The sequence below is a fragment of the Pseudopipra pipra genome, chromosome 1, assembly GCF_036250125.1.
Source record: "Pseudopipra pipra isolate bDixPip1 chromosome 1, bDixPip1.hap1, whole genome shotgun sequence".
Lineage (NCBI taxonomy): Eukaryota > Metazoa > Chordata > Aves > Passeriformes > Pipridae > Pseudopipra > Pseudopipra pipra.
In genome coordinates, this window is record NC_087549.1 from 61,885,210 (window position 1) to 61,906,086 (window position 20,877).

Genomic DNA, 20,877 nt, shown 5'->3' on the forward strand with positions numbered 1-20,877 from the left:
GAGTGACTTGTGATCCTTATTGCCATGGCCTGTAAAATTATGAAAATAATTATGGAAAGATGTAGACTGTAGATGAAGGTTTTTTATTGGTAACAAAGCATATTAAGAAATTGAGGAATTAAACTTTACCTAAAAATACCTCACAAATCATGGTAAATGTTTTGTCTTGTTATTTAAACAATTAAATAAATATTCTAATGCTGTCTAGTATTGTAGATGCATTCTTTGATAGTTTCAGCACACGTTCCAGGAATCACAGCTTCTACTTCTGTTATTTTACTACTCTTTTTCAGGATAAAGTCTCTGTATTATTAATGTCAACTGCCTATAGCAGGGATTGATTTATTTTAATGATGAAAAGGTTTATATGTGATAATATGCAGTTCTTCTGCTAAACTTGCTCTCTGCTAATGGAATAATTATTCTGGTCTCTGTCGTGTGGGAAGCTCTGTATGGATAGTGGAGCATCATGCAGGTCCCAAATCTGCCCTGATGGTTCTTGTAGCTGTGTTTGTAACTATATAGAAATGGTAAGTGTAAATGTAGACAGTAGCATTGTGTAATGAATGCCATTTTCCTTGTGAATAGTACCAGATACCTCGTTGTCCTATATGACCATTACTGCTTATCCACTATTCCATTCCTTTTTCCTTCTTCTGCCCTTTGTTTTACTGCCCACCTAGTGATTTATGCCCACAGCAATATCAGGATGCAATATCTCTTTGTTGTTAAAAACTGACACTAAACCCCTGGTTATCTACCATTCAGTAAAATGCATTGTACAAAATTTTTCACAAAATTTGTGATAAATTGCTATTTACCTCTCTGATTTTGCAGCAGAATTGTTTATGACTCAGCTTCTTTACTGTCTATTTTTGAAAATTAAAGTGATTATTTACCAAAAGTGCCTTTTTTTTCAGCATAGCAGTTGTTAAAAATAGCAATTATATGGAGTATTTTTCCTCTGTTTTAGTATCAGAGATGCAGGCTCTGGGACAGGTTGCACGAAGAGCACATCAACGCAGGACGAACAGTTCAGGTAAGGATATTAAAATGACCGTAGTATTAATGGAATTAAATTACCTACACAGTTCCAGTTATCTCAGAGATGGATCTAGAGAGAGATATGTATTTGACAGGTGGATTTAACAAGTGCTAGGTTTTGCTTTACTTCATTTAAAAGGTAGGAATTTCCTAATTGTGTCCTATGAGGCAAACGCAATCAGAAATGTTTCTGCATTCTAGAACAAACAAAAGTTTGGAGTCTCTGGTCTTCTGCAAACAGTCCTCTTACATTATTAAATTAGAAGCCAGGTATTGCAATAAGGGATACTGATAATTTTAAAGCATGATTTTGGACAAACAGAACATCTGGACTACTAGTTTGGTGTGCAGATCTATTGTTAGCTGCATAATGTCATCAAAGGAGGAAATACCAGACACATTTGTCATCATGGGCATCATTTCAGTGACTTCATGCATAGTCACCCATGTCAGCACAGCTGTTTCTAAAAATATACATGTCTTGATGAAAATGATGCAGAAGCTCATGCCAAACATCAGCCTTCACACTGCTAAATAGCACACAGCCAAAGGAGATTATCAATACAGAAAGACACAAAGACCAGCTCTGCAAGGCAAAGTTTGCTGAGGCAGATACAGCAGGTAGTGGTTATAACATGCTGTACTGTACCAGTATTTTGGGGACAGACGTGTGTTGGCCAGCAGGAGAGGCATCTTGTGTTGGTTTCATAGATGTTCAGAGAAGGAACGTGTCTTTGCTACTAGAACAAACCTTCTGTGACCTACACTGCAACTAGAAAAGCAGGCTTTGCCAGCACAGGTAGTAGCACAGTCCTAAACTACTGCATTTCACAATTCTAATACTTTAAATTCCTGTGTTTGTTTCAGTGCATTACTGACTCCTGTGGAAAATTAGACCAGACTAAAAATCTAAAAAAAAAAACCCAAAACAACTCGCCTCAGAAAGAACTTCACCCTGGTTAAACAACCAGATAGTGGGCAGAGCTGGAGTTACGTGTGTTTTTTGAGGAACGGAAGGTGTTAATAAGCTTTTTTTAAATGTAGATGATAAGAAGTTACACGTGAAATCCACTTGATTTTTCTGTAAATTGGAGGTTTGAATGTTTATTTTGATTTTTCACTAAATATTTTTGAAATTTGAATATAAGTTTATTCTTAATATTCAAAGAGTCTTCCAAAGGTGGATGTTCTGTTAAAACAGTGACGTTTTAACAGCTGTGGTGTAGGAAGCATGTGTTTGCTTATGTCTGATCTGTTTTCACATCTGAGATGTGGGAAAGGCTTCTCTTGGAACTTTTAGTTATCAGTATCATTTGTTTAGCAAGACAAAATCTATCAATAATTAGAGAAAAAATAATGGTGTTGAAGATGATATTTTTAGATATGTTAATAAGAAAACTGCTTGTCTCTAGAAGCATTTATATTTGTCTTGAATTCAAAGTTTGCCATTTTCACTTTCAGCCAGAATAAATTTTCTTATATTTTATTTAATGCTTATTGCCTTTAGATCTAGATACAAGTTATACATTAAAGTAGTTCACATTCTGATACCCAGAGAGCAGAGTAAGAATCTGGGTCCATGTGAGAAGAGTAGACTAGCTCTTTGTTTTAATTAAATATTTAGGAGTCTGGAGTACTTGATAATAAATTATATGACATGTAGAATGTGTTTGCTGTAAGCTGTTTAAATGTTTACCAATGGACTTGTGATCTGTTTGTTTGCAAAGAAATCAGATTAATTATTGTGATACCAAATGTTCTCTGCAGCACACACTTTGCTCTCAGAATTAGATGTTGTAAAAATACATTAGGAATCCCTAAGTCAATATTGACCCAAGGCATCCGCCACAGGTTTTAGACAAATATATGCACAGCCATTCTACATTTAATCCATGTGCACATAATTAGCCATTTTTCTGAATTTTCAGTTTACCCAGAATAATTACTTCTGTTGTACTTTTGATGATGGTCAAAATTACAATAGAAGTATAGATGAGGCATAAATCTATACCTCTTCTTTCTGGTGGCTGGATGCCACATTAAGAACTTCAATAAAAGAAAGTGAAGAAAACAGAGAAATCTATGCATAGGGCACGATGGCACCCTTTCAAAAATACTGAGGAAATAGTTCTTGAGTATCATATATTAATTTTCACAAATGTATATATTCATGTATATTTTCATTTTTAGGGACAGTCTGTGGACTTTGTAAAATGTTGGGGCATGAATCAATAAGTAGTTTTGCTAGGGTTTGCCCACATACGTGCTGGCTGTAGCATACAATTAACTAATTATTGCAAGGTTTAAGTAGTTTCAATGAAATGGTGGTATTTTATTGCAAAACCTAAGGACTGCCTTGATCATTTTCATAGTGAGAGGAAGGAAAATGCTGCAGTTATTAGAGAGGATGTAAAACACTGAACAAAAAAAAAAAAAAAGAAGAAAAATACTGTGGATGAACAGTCTGGTTTTAGCCTATAGCCATCCCACAAAAGGAGATTTGGTTCTGCAAAACATACCTAGGCAGACGTAGTCTTTCCTTCCACTGTGTTGCTCTGACCCAGAAAGCTGCTTGAAAATGTTAATCTATTTCTTTTTTTGTTTTTCGCTTTTATGACTTTTATTTCAACCTGAAAATGGTTTACAAGTGAAAGATGGCTTCCTGTCAGCTCTCTTTTGCATGAATCTTCAAAAAGCTCAGTTTTATGTCTCAGGTCTTCTGTATCATCTTTAAAATGATGCAGTCTTCAAATTATAGGTACCCTTCTGGCATACTACGTAGATACACTGGGAGGGCATGAGAAGCAGTGTAATAAAGTTTATTTCTGCAGGAGATGGTTTATGGTGTCAGTGAGGGGTCATGTAAGATTAGCTCCCTGTTGCAGCCTGTGGCCATCTGCAGGGTCAATATATTCTTAAATTCAGAGTTTCTTTGACCTAGGCCAAGAATTTTATAAGACTTGAGGGACACAGAGTAGAAGTGAACTGATTGTGTGGTAGTGATACAAAAATAAAGTAGTGGGATGTATAAATGGGAGAGTAGTGAGTGATCTCTCATACAGTCTCTTTGATCAGGAGTAGAAGGATCCCAGGTAGAACACTCAGGGGTCTGACTTAGTTTGGGCACCACACTTTTAAGAAGGGTGCAAAGTGATTAGAGAGAGCAATGAATGTAGTCAGAAACTGAGAAAACAAGACTGACTTGCAAAGATCGACAAATTACTTATTTTGCCCAAAGAGCACCTGACAGTGTTGTGCTGTGTGTTTGCACAGAAAAGATGGTTGCAAACAGGACAGGACTTGTCTTTCCCTGTTTTGAACAGGGAGGATTAGAAATACCTGGTTTAAACTGAGGCAAGAGGGATTTCTGTTAGATATGAGGAAAATGCTATGGCAAGTAAGATAATGAATTCTTGCAGTATAGTGTCAAGGAGGTTGTAGCTCTTCATAAAGAAGTCCTTTTAAGACCAGATTAGAAAAACAACTAACAGAAATAATATAGGGACAGCAGATCATGGGCTGAAAGGATGACTTCACAAGGTTTTCTCCAGTTTTGTTTTCCTATAGCTTTTTTGAGAAAACCATTTGAAACAAAGATTGTTGTTTGGCTTTGGAAGTTAATAGACCAAAATTGCAAGTATTATAAAAAAAAATCTGTGTCTTTTGGGTTGAATTTGGCAAGTTCGAAACTCAGGAGTTCACGTACATGGAAAGAGAATTTTTGTATTACCTTCCTTGCTAAGTAAGCTTCGCTTTAGAAGTGGAAACATTTGGGACAAGAGTGATATACTTTATGCTCTACCCAAAACTTAAACTCTGTCCCATTAAAATTATTATGAAAAGAAGTCATAGTCATTTGCATATCTGTAACATTTTTAATGTTACACCTTGGTGAGCTCCTAGGATGTGTGTCTTCTCGGTGGGGCTGAGCTTTCTTGCTGAGCTGAATCCATTTGGCTTCTGTTTAGTTGACAATAAATGGGACAAGAGTCCTCTCTCCAAAACCACAAAGGAAGAGCTACTAAAATTAAATTTCACCAAATAGATGAATATCATAATCTGATTTGTCCACCTTCTTTCTCACAAGTATTTCTCTTTGATCAGCAAGGTAGTAAAGAACAGTGGAAGGGAGGATCTGATTTAGCCATTCCTTAGGGCGAGTAGTTCATATCTCTTGAAGCTTCTGTTCAGGATTTGTGAAAACTCCCACCAGCAAGTTGGCAGTGTGTTGGTCACTGCACAGTACTTGTGTGTTGGCTGTACTGGTAATTTGCCCTGGCTGCAGCTGCAGAGGCACAGGTCCCCTGCAGAGCTACGTTTTGACTTGATTCCAACTGTGAAATTTTCCTTTTTCTTTAAAAGAAGCTGGTGTGGCAGCATTATTAGCTCATCCAAAACTCACTCTTGTCACAAGTATTTGTTTGACGTCTTTTTTTTTTTTTTTTTGGTCTCCATTATGACTAAATACAGAATAATAAAAATGAGTTTGTTTCCTGAAGCAAAACAGCAGGATCAACCTCAGTCCCCTGCATATAGTTCTCACAAAATACATAATTAAGTATTGGGTCTAGATAGTCCCATTTTGTTTCTTGAATGAAATTCCAAGGTTCAAGTATTTTGTCACATGGTGCACTATGACAGTGATGATATTCTCTTTTTTTCATACTTAGGGGCAGACCATGGGGGGAAGATAACAGGAAGAGCAAGGTAGATTAAGATGAGAAATGTAAGAGGAAGGTTACTGGCTACCATGTTTCTAATTTAACTCACTATCTTGCAAAGTTATTTTTTTGTGTCTCCCTTTTTTTAATTGCCAATCAGTGTTTTTACCTGAGGTTAGTCTTAAATAATGCAGCCTAATTTGGCTAGTAGTACTTTTAATTTAAGCATACCATATAATACAATATAATTTTAGTAATTTAACACAATTTTTATGAATCAATAGTTCTTTCTTTGGATGTCCAATATCACCTGGGCAATGTTATTTCAACATGTTGTTGAATTAATTTCCTTCTCGAAATGTATTTTTTACATCTCTTTCATAAATGTTAAAACCAATTAATTCTACTGGTGTGTATAAATAAAATGAATTCCATCTAGTTCCACTTTTTCAGGTAAGCAATATTGCCTTTCTAAGGCATTACCTGTACCTGATTTGTATTACAGAAGAAAATCTTTCTGTTTCTAGCCACTCACTGGTGTTACTCTATTCTCTTGTTCTGTTTTGAGAAGAATATTCAAAACAATTGCTAAATAATGTGATAAAGAATATAGTTTATTATATCACTTTGTAATGCAATGCAATTAATATTATTTTTAGTACAGTCTTATTTTTTTATAATTAGATAAAACCTCTGTCCTAAAACAATAAGTGGTATAATTTAAACTATAAATTTCTTCTTTTCATTTGTTGGAAGAGAAACTTGTGTGCATTTTTAGATTTTAAAAGACCAGGCAATAAAAAATCCCTCTACTTTTGCTGTAGACAGAAATTTATGTCATAGTAGATACCTGCACACACTCTCTTCTTCTTAGTTGTAAATAGTTTATATCTTCTCAAAACTCTTGTAACTAAAGAAATATTTCTATGTTTTATTATATTTGATATTTCAGTCAAACAAATATATTTGCCCTTATCTGAAAAAAATATAAATATTTTTAAAAAAAGTAATCCTTATTCTTTGTCCCTGAAGTTGTCTTTACAAATGGAAGTGGTAGTTTTGGGGTAGTTGGGGATTGTGAGTGACTGTATTCTGAAGTCCTGTGATCACCACAGTCACTTATTATTACAAAAAAAAAGCAAATTTTGAAAAGCAATCACTTACTTTATTTGGATGTTGTTGCAACTTGTATAAGTATTTTGGCAAAGACCTAAATTGATCACAGAAACAAAAATAACTTCAGCAATTACACAGTGAATTAATTAGTTAAATACTTTAATTGAAACTCAAAATAAAACAAACTGACTTGGAGAATGGATAAAGTACAAAGTGTGACAGCCAGAAAAATTAAACACAGATGGGGATGGCTTTAAAAATATTTCTCCCTTTTTTGTGGTTGGCTGATAGTATGGATAAATTAGTTCATTAGATAACAGGTACCATCTCTTCCTTGATCTTTGGTTCTTCTTTTCCTGGGGCAAATGGCTTGCTTTCCCTTACGGAAAACAGGCTATGTCCAAAAAGACTCAGCAGGTGGCTCGCAGCAATGCCTCACTGCATTGTTGAGGGATGGTTGTATTGGGAGCTGCAACCCCCATTTATTTTTTTTTTTATAGATGGAGAACTGAGTGAACTCACAAGCGAAAGCAAATACTAAAAATACACAGACTTAATGAGCTCCTTATAGTGCAGTGGCACCTCCAAATAAGAAGTGCTTGAAAGCACAGATGCCTTCCTTCAAGAGTCACGAATAACAGCCTGGGAGAGCCAGGATGGGTGCAAGGGGAGGGTTCACTGTGTTATCTTAGGCGTGGGCTTTTGCAGCAACTGGAGGCATCTTTGACAGGCGAACCAGCTGCAGTCAGGAAACACAATGCAGTCTGGAAAAGAAGATGGATGTAGAGGAGAGAGAGAGAGATGACACAAGGATTGCTTGAAATCTGGGAGTTTTTAGGGATTTTTGGTCTCAGTTTGTTAAAGTGTAGAAATGGCACTTCTGAAGATTATTTAAATATCCTGAAGATGATAGTTACTTCCCAAGCAGTGAAGATGTCTGGTACACAAAATATTCTGTTGGCTACAGAATAACTCTTAATACTTTTTGCAGCAACTCCGTGCCAATATAAGAGAGATGGAGAAACTCTGTTTGCGAGTCCGACAGGAAGATATCCCAGCTCTGGAGAGAATGATAAATCCTGTTAAAGAGGAAGCTTCATTTGCCATTAAAGACTTCCTGCAGTTGCATTGTGAATCTGCAGAAGAACTTAGAAGGCAACTTGAAGGACAGGAGGATGCCTCTTTAACCAGATCTGCAACTGTAGGAGGAGGTAGTAGAATTTAATTTGAGTTTATTGTATCTCTATCATTGTATCCAGTACAGAATTTTGCTGACCAGATGTAAATGAAGTAAACAAATGAGATTTCAGTTGGATAATAGCTGTTAATCAGGAAGTAGAGTTCTTTCCATAAATCACACTTCCGTCATGACCTGTGACTGACTTTTGGTAAGTGGAAAATGCTACAGTATCTTAACAAATTAAATAGTTGTGGCCTTCCATAAGAAAGATACTGTAGCCTTGGATCTTGAAATAGAGGACTGTTCATAGGAAGCAGAATACTTACATTCATATTTCATGGTAGCTTGACTTCTTTTTTCCCCTGGTGCAAATAATTTCATCATGTGCAAGTAATCATTTAGGCCATTTTCGTTGAATTAGTGCTTGAAGAAACATCATGAAGAAAATGATTTTTAAATGACAGGCAGTACAATACATCACTGCTGAAATATATGAAAAAGAGGAGCAAGTCTCTAGGTAAGAACATCTCTTCCTGTAGCATTTTAACTTGGTAACTAAAAAGAAAGAAGAGTATAAATCCATTCAAATAAAAGATTTTGAAAACACACTATAACATGCTACGAGTCAGATATGTTTGCTGTTCTTCCCACCTTTCTGTATGAAATGTCTTTCTTTCCTTGTTCTAGCACTCTGTCTTCAGGAGAAGCCTTTATTTTGCTCTGGTACTGGCCAGTGTTCTCTCCTAATGATCTGTGAGAAAGTTGGTTACATCAGGATTAAATCCTTCCACATACCAGTAATTAATTTAATTGTTCTCGTAGCAGTACTGTTCAGAATTGTTTGAACATTGCATGTGTCTTAAAATCGAAAGAGCATTCTCAGTCAATGGCTTTGTAGAAGGAACTGCCATCAGATTTGATTTTGTGACCCTTCTTGTTGCTGCATACAGAACTATAAGAACTCTTTCAAGCGTGATTAACAAGCTAGCAAGTCTCATGGTTGAGCAGGGAGAAAAGAGGATTTGAAGACTGGGCTTGATTTCAGGAATGTCATGTGCAGTAGTATCAAAAAACCTTGTGAACGTCAATATATATCAAATAGAGAATCATAGAATGGTTTGGGTTAGAAGGGCACTTTAAAGATTGTCTAGTTCCAAGCCCCCTGCCATGGACAGAGACACCTTCCACCAGAACAAGTTGCTCAGAGTTCCATCCAGTGTGACCTTGACCATTTCCAGGGATGGGGCATCCACAACTTATCTTGGGCAGCCAGTGCCAGTGCCTCATCACCCTCATTGTAAACATTCTATCTTCTTACAAGGCCATCAAAAAAGACTCTTAGGCTTCTAACATATGAATCTTGACCTCTTCAACACCTTCAGCATGTTGTAGTTGGTTGTTCAGTAGTTTGTCCTAGTATCTTTGTGGATTTCAAAGTCTGGCTATTTGCTGCATTCTGCTGATTCAGATAACTGAATCGCTTCTCTTGCAGCCCTCTTGGACCATCTTATTCAAGTTCTCAAAAATATGCTTGAACTTTCAGAGGCAGTTTCTTAAATGTTCTAGAGTGAATTTCAGCAAACTTTCAGGCCCTAAATAGGCCTAGCTCATCTAAATATTTTTAACCTGTTCTCATTATGTTTCAGCCTATCGCTTTTTTTCTTTCCTTTTTAAATTAATTGCATCCAGTACCTGATGACATCGACCTGTTTGTGTAAAGACTGGCTGAATCTTTCTTTGGGTCATCTGTAGTTTTCTTTCTTTGCCTGGCAATGCGCTTACACTTCATTTTTCTTCCTCTAACTTCAAAAGCATTCATAGAAGCTTCCTTGGTATCATTTATGTCCCTTGGTAGTTGAAATTTATTTATGTCCTAGTTTTTCTGATATTAACTTTCTGTGCTTATATTATTCCTTGTACTAATACTGTGTGTCAAATTCTTGACATCCAGGGCACTGAAGAGCTCTTGGTGAAGCCATAAACATCTTCCTCTGCATCAGGACAATTCGGTGTCATCCTCAGTGTAGCCTATTTTGTCAGTGTCTCCCAGCAATCCTGCAGTCCTTTATCCTTTAGGAACTTCTTCCACATAGTTTCTCTTAAAAATTTTGCTTAATTTGTTGACGTCTCTTTTGGGGGGAGCACTTTGTCTTCAGTATTCAGTGATTCCTTTCATGCATATTAGCCATTACTTTCAGTCTATTTGTGATCTCTTCTCTGTTACGATCCAAAGTAAATTTAAGATACCTCTTCTTTTGGTAACTTTCTGCAGTTGTTCTCAGTACATTCTGGTATTTAATTGGAAAGGCCTTGTCCTGGCTTACATTGCTTTTCTAACAGTTACACAGGTGGCAAATGGGAACCAGAGTTTAATTTCAAAGACAGGACTGCTTTTGAAATCTGAAATACCTTTGAAGTATGGAGGACATTGAGCGTAACAGCACTTCAGAAAGACAAGACATTGATCAGAAAGATTGGGATGGGAACAGAAATGAATATGGAAAAATTCACCCCATTTAAAGTGAAACAGACAGGCAGACAACTAAGTACAATTAAACAGATATTTTTTCAAGTTTGCCTGCCTGTGAAAGCAGCTCTGTTGAATTGCTAACACAGACACAATATATTGCCTATTCTTTTGTGCTTAGAGGCTGCAGTCCTGAAAGCAAATCTTGGTTGTTGATCTTAATCAAAGGAGCTTCAGTACACCCATTCTTTGTAGCATGTTGCTTCCCATCTGGTAGAGAAGGAAGGAGTTTACAAATTCAAATCTCCCATTTAGAAGACATGTCAGTGATACGATACAGTCCCTTCCCCCATTCACTCCCCTCAGCTGAGGGCCAATAGAAATGGAATTTAATTGCATATTAAACAAATATTAACAAAAGGTGAGACTCCACTCTTAAAATTACTAAAATCTTCTAAGCAACATATTGAATCTTCCAGAGCATTAGATTTTTATCTCAAGTGTAATGAGGTGCAAAGCCGTTCTGTGAAATCTGCAAAGGTGTTTTGTATTATTGCATTTCTGTGGAGATGCTGTAAGTGAACTTGTGGAGCCACTTCCATTCTCAGTTCTATTAATATTGGTTAGATTTGATAAAAAGTGAACTAGTGAATATAAATTTCTTACTCATACTTTCAGTCCAAATGTGACCACCTCTTACCCTTCTTGTTCTTTACCTTAGTTTTCTGAAGTGAGTTAAGAATTTTCTTGAGGATTTTTTTCCCACTAATTTTAGTTATTAGAAAATGATAACATGTAAACCTACTTACAGTTTTAATTTCTCTTGAATGAGTGTAATGCAAAACTTCGGTATCATTTATACACTTTCAAGAATGTGCTTTTCTACAATAGGTCAGCATAGATTGTTAGGGACAGACCAGAGCAGTCTTGTGAGGAGGCAGTTTTGCTTAGTGAGCTTTTTATTTTACTTTTGAATTATGAATATTTTAATTTCAACCAACTAAGCATGCATGTGGCTGATTAGGGAAGAGTACACTTTTCTTGGGAGAAGAAACTTGATTTTGAAGTAGGATTGTGGAGGATTGAAATGGAATAAAATACTCAAAACCAATGATAAATGTCAGAGTATGCAGCATTTTTGTTTTCTCAAAAATGCACACGTTTGGATACATGATTAATTATACTGAAAAGGGGGAAACAATATTTTAGAACTGAGTATAAAACATTAATTAATCTGAGGTTATAAATCAAAAATATGTTCTGGAAGAACAGGTGATGATTGTAGAATGTGAAGTGCCTTCCATGTCTGGATTCTTGAAGGAAAAGGAGTAGAAATAATTAGAAAGAAAACCAAGCCCAAATTAAAACCCCAAACTCCTTATTATGTGGTTGTTACTCTGCTTACTTAGTAATTATCAACTGAATATCAACTTCATTGATGTTAGACTTTATTGATCTGAGAGGAAGATTAGGTCCCTAATGTGTTTTGAGATAAAAATGTTGAGAAATGGACAAATGTTATGAAAATGTATAATTTTTATTTTATCTTCTAATAATTAATGAATAAGCATGCACTGTTACTGACTTTTTAATGAATATATTTTTTGTTTTCCGGTGTCCATATCTGTTGTTGTAACAGTTCTGTAATATTGTTATCATACCTTGGCACATTCATTGATTCTATAGATTTTAATACAGTATTTACATTTTAATATTGTGACACATCTAACCAGCCTTCCCCATAATAAGCTTTCTCTTGAGACCACCTTTCCAAGGAAGGAAACACGTGTCCTACTAAAGTAGCGATCTCCCTTCAGAAATTGAAGTTGTCTGAATTAACATGATCTTTGCACTGTGTTTACATACGTTCTCCAGTCTGCCTTTCAGACTCTCAAGCTCTCTTCCTTAATCCTTGCTACAAAAAGCCACACTTGTTTGTTATTATTCTTTATTACCACTTAATTACTTGTCCACAATTATATACACATCTATTACATCTGTAATGGCTCAAGAGCGGGCTCTTTGAGTGGAGGAGGTACGTGTGTGTCTGTTCATTGCATCTGCTCTCCCCTGTGCCTCCTCACTGTCTTTCATTCCCCATTTTTTCCACTGTACTTTGTCCTAATGTCTTCTGCATTCAGTCCATATGATTTAGAAAGTAAGAATTACTTGAGAATATCTCCTGTACAGCTCTGAGCTGCAGATGTTTGTCATCCTCACAGTTCCATTACCCAACCAGATCAGGCACTGAATGCTGGGCACCGTGTTACTTGGTTTTCACTGCTTTTACTTTGGAAGTCTTTTCCTCCAGATTCTTTTAGTCCCAAATGGCTGAAAATCAAACCAGTGGCATGATAATCTATTGTAAAGTGAAAAACTGTCTGCTCAGTTTTGGAAGCGCAGTGCTTTTATGTGTCATATGTAAATAAAAAGTTTTTGTCCCAGGCTCAGTTTTCTTAGCCTGGTCGATACAAAATTAATTAAATGATCTTGAATTCAGGAGTATAATTTAATATCATTCTCAGAACTGGTTGTGAAAGTGTGCTAATGGAAATGAATCTATTTCTTTGTCAATGACATCCTTTTAAGAAACTGTCTAGTGCTGTAAGACTTCCCCCTATATGATCATTTTCAGGGCTGTTCCTTGGCTTGAATTAGGTAAAGTATCAGCTTACTCTTGAGAAACTTTAAGAGTGAGAAGGTTTGCACATCACCTGCATTCTGATTCAGTGCATTTATATAAACATCCTGTTTCTGATTCAGAAACTTTATATAACATGGAAGTGAAGGATGGCTCCCAAAGTTTAATCCAGATCTACTCCCGCCTTCCGGAAATACCTCAAGAAGAAAATGCAGCCGAATCCTGGGAAAGTTTAGAAGGGGTATGTTGGAGCTCCCTTACTGCACATTGGTCCTCTTGTTTTTAGCAACTATTACAAAATAACATTTGCTTTTCATTTGTAGGACTTGATTGAGCTCAGCCAGTTGGTGACTGATTTTTCTCTCTTAGTCAGCGTAAGTATTAATTCTGTGTTCTATCCTATGCAGTCTTGTGCAAAAAGAGGGTGAATGGGTAACTCCTAGGTGGGGACAAAAAAAAGACGAGCAATACTTCTGCCCCTGGACTGCTCAGACTGAGCTAGTATCACTTTATCAAAGTGACAGAACAGCAAAATAATATTAAGAAAATAATAACATTTATTCAGTCCAATATTCAAGACTACAAAATCCTGATCACTGTTAGGAACTTCAAGATGCCAGTAGAGGCAGAGCAGTTTCCCCACAGTGAGCTGAGATGCCTGCACAAAGGTGCTGTCTTTGCTACTTGGGACCTATGGTAAATACAACTATAGTTTCCAAGATGGGACATTAGACACTTTCCAAAGTCGTAAGTGATGCATGTAACATTTACAAGAAGAATGTCCAAAAGCATTAGTTTAACTACTTTGCTGCTCTGTCTGGTTAGAAAACTAACAGCTCTTCCTTCCCTACATCAGTGACTCATTGCTACAGGTGTCTTTGTGGCTCTCCTGTGGATTCAGGCTCTGCCAAGGTAACTTTCTGAGGAGGCAGTAGTCTGCTGCTTCAGCACTAGCGCTGGTAGTTGCTCCTAAGTTTTGTGACCAGAACAACTACAATGTCCTAGGCAGTGCACGTGGCCACAAGCTGAACCTCAGTAGGAGCTCTAGTGTTGTCTGCAGATTTCTACCCATTAATTTGTACGATTTCTAACTGTAATGGTGGCAACAGCTTTCACTGCACAGGGTGGGTGTTTCTCAGGTACTTTTTCTCACTTAATCAGGAGTACTAGAAAAATCCCTCACCTTTATCGTGCTCTTTCTCTGCTCTCACAATACTGCCAAAATGTCTTCATCATCCACACTCAGTTCCCAATGTTTATTTCTTCCTGTGCCACAGGGAATTTAAATGCACAATTCTCATCTCCTGGGAGAGTTCTTTAATCTCTTTGCTGTTGGGTTAATAGGGATAAGTAAGCTAGCTTTTATCCTTTCTGCTGAGTATGTGCTGCATCACCTATACAAAAAAACCAACTAAGAACCATTAGGCTGGAGTGGGACTGCAAAAATTTTCAATCAGTGTCCTAAAGGTTAAAGCAACAGGTCCTGCTCCCAGGACTTTCTGGATTTTACACGTAACTATCATTAGATATAATACCAAGTATCTAAAGTGTGTGGACTGCATAGTAAATAAAGATACGAGAGCTGGTGGACTCAGCAGTTTCTGAATTAGAAAGAGGCAAAACAGAATGCCTTTTATTTTAAGCTGAAAATCAGCCATCTCGTTATTTTGTGACATAAAACAGGCTGGGTACTGCTGAGATTAAAATAAGAACAAACAAACCCACAGACCCCTTTATCTTCTGCTCCAGTGTTCCCTGAGAGACACTGCAGGGCAATCTGCATTTGGAGAAAGGATGGAGTGGTTTTGTAAAATCAAACAGTAAATACAGAGCAACATCAAGTATATTTTCAGTACTGTCACTATTTGTAAAATTAAGTCACTGTTTTATAATGTCATAATTAAACACTTCTGCTTAGATTTCGTGATGCAGCTTTGTATGTTGGAGTTGTTACTGATCTTATAAATGCTCTTTATAGAATATTTTTTTTTAACATGAAACTCAGCAGGAAACAAAAAGGCTAGTTTGGATTATTCTTCCCTTCGGAATGCAAGTTTATCTATTTACAGAAAAGATTTAGAAATCATATGTTTTGGGTTGTTTTCTCTAAATGCAGCAAGACATTGTCTAATACCCCCACCATATTATTACTTAATAGTTTACATTTTTGTAAAGTAAGTGTGTAGTTTCAGCAGAGGTTATCGGATGCTAATCGTGAAGCACCATTAAGGCTGCTGGGTGCAGTGTGCAGCAGATGAAAGCGGCTGTGGGGTCCTGATTACAGGCATTAAAATGGTGTGTATTGGCTCACTGCTGCTTCCCAGCAGGTTACCTCACTCATAATTCCTTTGCATCTAGTCTCAGCAGGAGAAGATTGACAGGATTGAAGACCATGTCAACAGTGCTGCTGCGAATGTTGAAGAGGGAACCAAAAACTTGGGGAAGGTAGGGATCTGCTCCTGCTGGTGAATCAATGGTACTCTGCCTCCCAGCAATCCTCTGTATTAACCCGATTGATCTGCCGTCTTTAATGCTGAGGGAACCAGCAATTAAGGAAATAAGGAAGAAATGACCCACAGGTAGCAGGGGAAAAAAAAAATTGATCTCTCTTGTAATTTTCTATCATATCCAGGCTACAAGGAAATACAATTATTTAATTTTTCGGGGGCTTTTTTTAGTGCTATTTTGAGGCTGCTTTGGTTTACTTGCAAAGACAAGCGCATTCGGTGACTGGCTCGCAAGAATCACATAAACATGAAACAAGAGTTTGGCAACAACATGTAATTTCCATACCATTCCATGTAGATGTCAGTTGCTAAATATGCCCCAAGCCTTGAGTCAGACCTTACGAAAAGTCTGAGCATTTTCACAGTTTCTTGTTTGAATTAATGATGGTGACTAGGTAATACCCAGTGTACATAATCAGCCAGAACCATGTGAAAGGACCTGGTTCACAACTGCATACACAAGACAGCTCAATTTTTAATTGTTTTAGTACATTCTGTCATACATGTGGCATAGGCAAGCATCTTTTTTTAAATACTAATTTGTAAAGTTTATTTATCACTGAGCATTCAAGTTATTGCCAAGAGCAGTGAGGGGAAAAATGCACATCGCCACAGGCAAGTATTCTAACTATATTTTTTTTTCCTTTACAGGCTGCAAAATACAAGCTGGCAGCTCTGCCTGTGGCAGGTGCAGTCATTGGTGGAGTAGTGGGGGGTCCCATTGGTCTCCTTGCAGGCTTCAAAGTGGCAGGAATTGCAGCTGCACTTGGCGGTGGGATTTTGGGCTTCACAGGTGGAAAATTGATACAAAGAAAAAAACAAAAAATGATTGAGCAGGTCTCTTCCAGCTGTCCAGAGCTTTCTCACCAAAGTGCCAAAAAATCCAGCTGAAGTATCAATTCATTATGGCCAGGAAGAAGCGTAGTAGCCGTGCTAATGACAGACGTGCAGCCTTATGCTTTAAATACAAGGCTGAGTTGTGTGAATTTTGATGACATTACTGTTCCTTGGGAGGGCTGAAACAGTCATGTCAGAATTTCTCTTTTCAGACATGGTGACATCAGTCCTTTGAAAATTATATGGATAACTTTTAATTATAAAATTCTTAAGTGAGCTATATGCACAGCTGTAATGATGGGTGACTGGTGCTTCATGCCAAATTTGCACAAACCGTCTTGCAGACAATATAAAGAGAGATACTTGGAAAACCCTAGTGCTTTCCCATGAATGCCATGAGAAGCTGGAACTTTTATGGTAGTGCTCCAAAAAAAAGGAAATAAATGCCATCAATCTTTCATGGTTATTTTAAATTTACTTTCACTTATCCGGATTCCCAAACTCTTCCTGTGTACATCCCTAGGATATGACCGACTGTGTGTGTTTAGTAATGCACAGGGAAGTGTCAGCTGTCATAAGAGAAGGTGAAAATCTTGGGTGAGCAAGGTGGAAAAAAGTCATGTATATCATGTATCACATATATCACATCTGCCTCCATCAGCCATATCAGATCAGCATCAGAACCAGCTTTTCCTCTTCTTCAGGTACCTTTTTTTTTTAAATTTGTGAACTCCTCACCTTCCTCAAAGTGTAGTTATGAATTAAACAGTCTAAGCAGCAACCCTGCAGAACTGCTACTGGAGGATAATAATTTTCAATAGTTGTTCAGCTCCTTGGCTTGTCCTGAGAACACCATACAGGGTGAAGAGCCAAGCTCTGGCATTCTGAACTTGAAGCCTCACCTTGCTTAAGCAGCACTTTCTGCAAGATGTTGCCCTTGCATCTCGTCTCCTGGCACCAACAGCACTCTGGAGGGAGAGCTGAACAGCTTCCCTGGAAGGCAGTGCTGCAGCCAGGCCCCTTGCATGGTGGCAGTGCCGGCTGCATCCCCAGAGGATGGGACTGTCGAAAACATCAACACAATACTGTTTACCATGTAAACCACGGGTGTTTGGGGCAGCTGCACACCTCTTGCATACGGTGCCAAAACAGCTGCTTCCACCCACACTGTAGAGTAGCTGCTGAGCCTTCTCAAGATTTTGGGACATGCTGTGGAACCTGTTATGGGGTGAGATGCTGCTTCTGCTGGCTTTTTATAGATACTTATTATCTTACCACCCTTAAGAAGCCTGTTGCTGCTGAAGCTTCCATTGTTAAATACAGAAGTGTTAACGTGTTTTTATTGTCACCTACTTGTACTATTGTCACATAATCTACTGTTTGCCACTTTCAGGACAGTTCCCAGACTGATGCTGCTACTGTTTAGGGGGAACAGAAATTGAGGTTTGGAAGCCATTTTTTAAAGTTCTTAGATTGGTCAATTCATCCTGAGCTCTGCTTGAGTTCAGTTTTATTTAGGTGCACACTGAAGTCAGTGTTTAGATAAGGCTCCCTAGCAGGGAACACTGTCCAAGGAAGCATCCTATAGAAACAGCTCCTTGTCGATAACCACTACTTCGGTATCATCACTGGAAATCACTGTCTGCTAATGACAGATGATGGGTTTTTGTGCCTAGAGACATTGTAAGCAACTGTTAGTTACAGCACAAATAACTTCTGAGCAGTTCTTCCTTATTGCTTTTAAAATACTGAAATTGCTATAAGCCGGAACATTACATCTATTTTAAGTAGGTCTGAGGCCCAGGGAAGCAATGTGTGCAAGAACAGTTTTCACCAGTATTTGCAGACATTGTTAAAACTGCATTTGCTAAAGCCATGGTAAAAATCAGCTGGAGTGCAAAACATGACCCGAGTAATTCAGCTCATTTGCTCCTGACCGGCAAAAAGCACTTTTCTTTAAATGCATCTACTTTGGCTGTAAACAGAGTTAGTGAGCGTGTAACAGCTTCATAGGCTGTTCATTCCTTTGATATTTATTTTCTACATTTAAAGGAATACACTAAGAAAAAAGAAGTGTTTTTAATCAAAAACTGTGGTTGATTCTTTGTATGATTTTAAACTGCTGTATCTGCTTTCCTATCATATGCTGTGAAACCTCCTGCATTTAAATGACAGCAGCCACATCAGCGATCTTGCGGACTCCATCCTCTCCCCCCACGCTGGATTAATGCCAGGACAATCTAAATTCCTAAGACTGAATTCCTACCCCAGCTTATACAAATTCAGCCTGATATGCACTCAGTTTATGAAATGTCTAGCAGGAGAACTATTCTTCCCCCTTGCGTTTTTAAGGAAGTAATTTCAAAGCATTGTGTACACACTAGATGTGAGAGTCTATTATTTAAGCTACGATTTTTTAAAATAGGTGGGTTATTTACATATGTGAAGAAACATCAGCATCTGAGTAACCAAACTAGCATTTAAATTGCTAGGCATGTTAACCAGAAAAATTTTAAGATATAAATAACTCTTTCAGACCAAATAAAAGTTTTTTGCTATGAGACTGGCTGTAACATTTACTGAGAACGTTGGGGCTTATTTCCTTTCAGCGTGTAAAAGATGAATCCCTCCCAAATTTTATATTATTAAAACAATTCCACTACCAAGATTTAAGAATCCTGTATTGAGTTCCCAAACACATGCTTCAGCTATTGAAATATTTACATTGACTGAAATTAATACAAGTTCCCAAAGTGCCACCCGCATCTAGTAACTCGTACACACATGCTAGCTTAGAAATGGACTTGGCAAGTTCAATTAAAAAGAATTTGGAATACTTTTATTCCGTATAGGGATAATACTGATATTTTTGACAACTTCCTATGTAAGACTTGAGAAGTGTTAAAGGGAGTGGTAGGCTGAGCACCAAATGGTTAAAATACAGATGCAGATGATCAGAGTCAAACAGCTCAATCTGAAACACAACTCGGATTTTGTGCAGTGACTGCTCTCTCCAGGCAAATTCTCTGTATCACCAGACACATAAAAGCTCAAGTGACACTCAGCAGCATGTTAGGCAAGGACAGCTTGGCTTTAGCTGTTCAATCTTGCTTGCAAATAGAAAAATCACTTGAACGCCGTCACAGCCAGGTCGCTAGTCATCCATAACCCAGGAGAATCAGGTCCAGCTCCAGTGAATACACACTGAAATTACTGTAGTGTGTAACTGTCATGAAACTAGGTGTTACAGCTAATTGTCCACCTAGTGCTGGAATGCTAAAGCTCTGGGAACAAGTCTTTAGTCTGAAAAGCAAACTTGGATTAAGGAAGAGGGGTTGGCAGAGGGGGTTCATCTCTTTCTAGCTAAAAAGTACCTGCCCCTGGACTGCTAGGTGGATTATGAGGAAGCATTTTCCTCCAGAAAGAGAAGTTTTGACATCTTCCACCAAACAGCATCTATAAATAAGAAGCCCAAGGAAAAATAGGAACCTCAGAGGAGTAAGATGAGTACTTGCAGGCACATGCAGGAATTGACTAAAATTTCAGGTGCCAGAATTGTGTAGCACGACCTGTAAAAAACAAGTGGCAGCCTTAAAACCACAACTAGCTCACATCTTTAGATTCCAACTGGAAGGCAGTATGACTCAGCTGCCAAAAATGCTTGATTTGGCATGAGATGGAGAAAAGGAGAAGGCCAAAAATGCAGATTTGCAAAAACAACAAAAAAGTATACCTGTAACCAAAACCTTGCAATACTTTTCTCAGCTCTTAAATCTGCAGGTGCTCAGTTTGCTGTAGCTTAGTGTAGGTGTCCTACACTAGTGATTGTCCTACACTAGTGATAGTGTCCTACACTAGTAGGTGTCCTACTAGTGATTCTGTCCTCAGAATCACTCCCTAGAAAGCTCCTGTTCCTGGTGCTGTAGGGGCTTGATTCAGGAGGCTGTCCTGGGATCAACTTTTGCCACAGTTTCACCAGACCATGAAAGTCTTCTGTCAGCAACTGACCAGGTGGCATCTGTAGCTGAGAGGCAGAAGGAATCCTGAACAGTTACTACACAAGTTGGGGCACTCTCCTAAGTAAACCTGAAACCAGTGTTCCCCCTGTCCAGAGAACAAGCTCACTTCTAAGGACACTAAACCTTGGGGGCCCAAGTCAGGTCCTCGATTCTTTGTAGTAAGTGTACTATACAAATTTATCTCCAACAATGCCCCACAAATTAACAGATGCTGTTCCATCTTACAGATTCTATGAGTTCATCTCACCCAGCAGCTTGAAGATTCATCGAGAAAAGCCCTTATGCTGGTGTAATTTGTAACAGAAAAGCAGTCATTCCTTCTTCAGAGCAGAATTCAAAGATTATGCAATAAGTAAGGCACAAGCCAGACAAATAAAGTAACAGAAAATTTGCAGTGGTTCTTTG

At 37.8% G+C, this 20,877-nt stretch overlaps 1 protein-coding gene across 2 annotated transcripts in view; it reads left to right on the forward strand.

The window, feature by feature from the left end:
* STX17 (syntaxin 17) overlaps positions 1 to 19,014 on the forward strand; it is a 33,204-nt gene extending 14,190 nt beyond the window's left edge. For both annotated transcript variants that reach the window (XM_064658795.1, XM_064658803.1), the window contains exons 3-8: positions 974 to 1,039; positions 7,813 to 8,032; positions 13,232 to 13,350; positions 13,433 to 13,483; positions 15,468 to 15,554; positions 16,268 to 19,014. In XM_064658795.1, coding sequence (XP_064514865.1) covers positions 974 to 1,039; positions 7,813 to 8,032; positions 13,232 to 13,350; positions 13,433 to 13,483; positions 15,468 to 15,554; positions 16,268 to 16,507 — 783 coding nt within the window. In that variant the 3' untranslated portion in view covers positions 16,508 to 19,014. The remainder of the gene's footprint in view (positions 1 to 973; positions 1,040 to 7,812; positions 8,033 to 13,231; positions 13,351 to 13,432; positions 13,484 to 15,467; positions 15,555 to 16,267) is intronic.
* Positions 19,015 to 20,877: the final 1,863 nt, after the last annotated feature.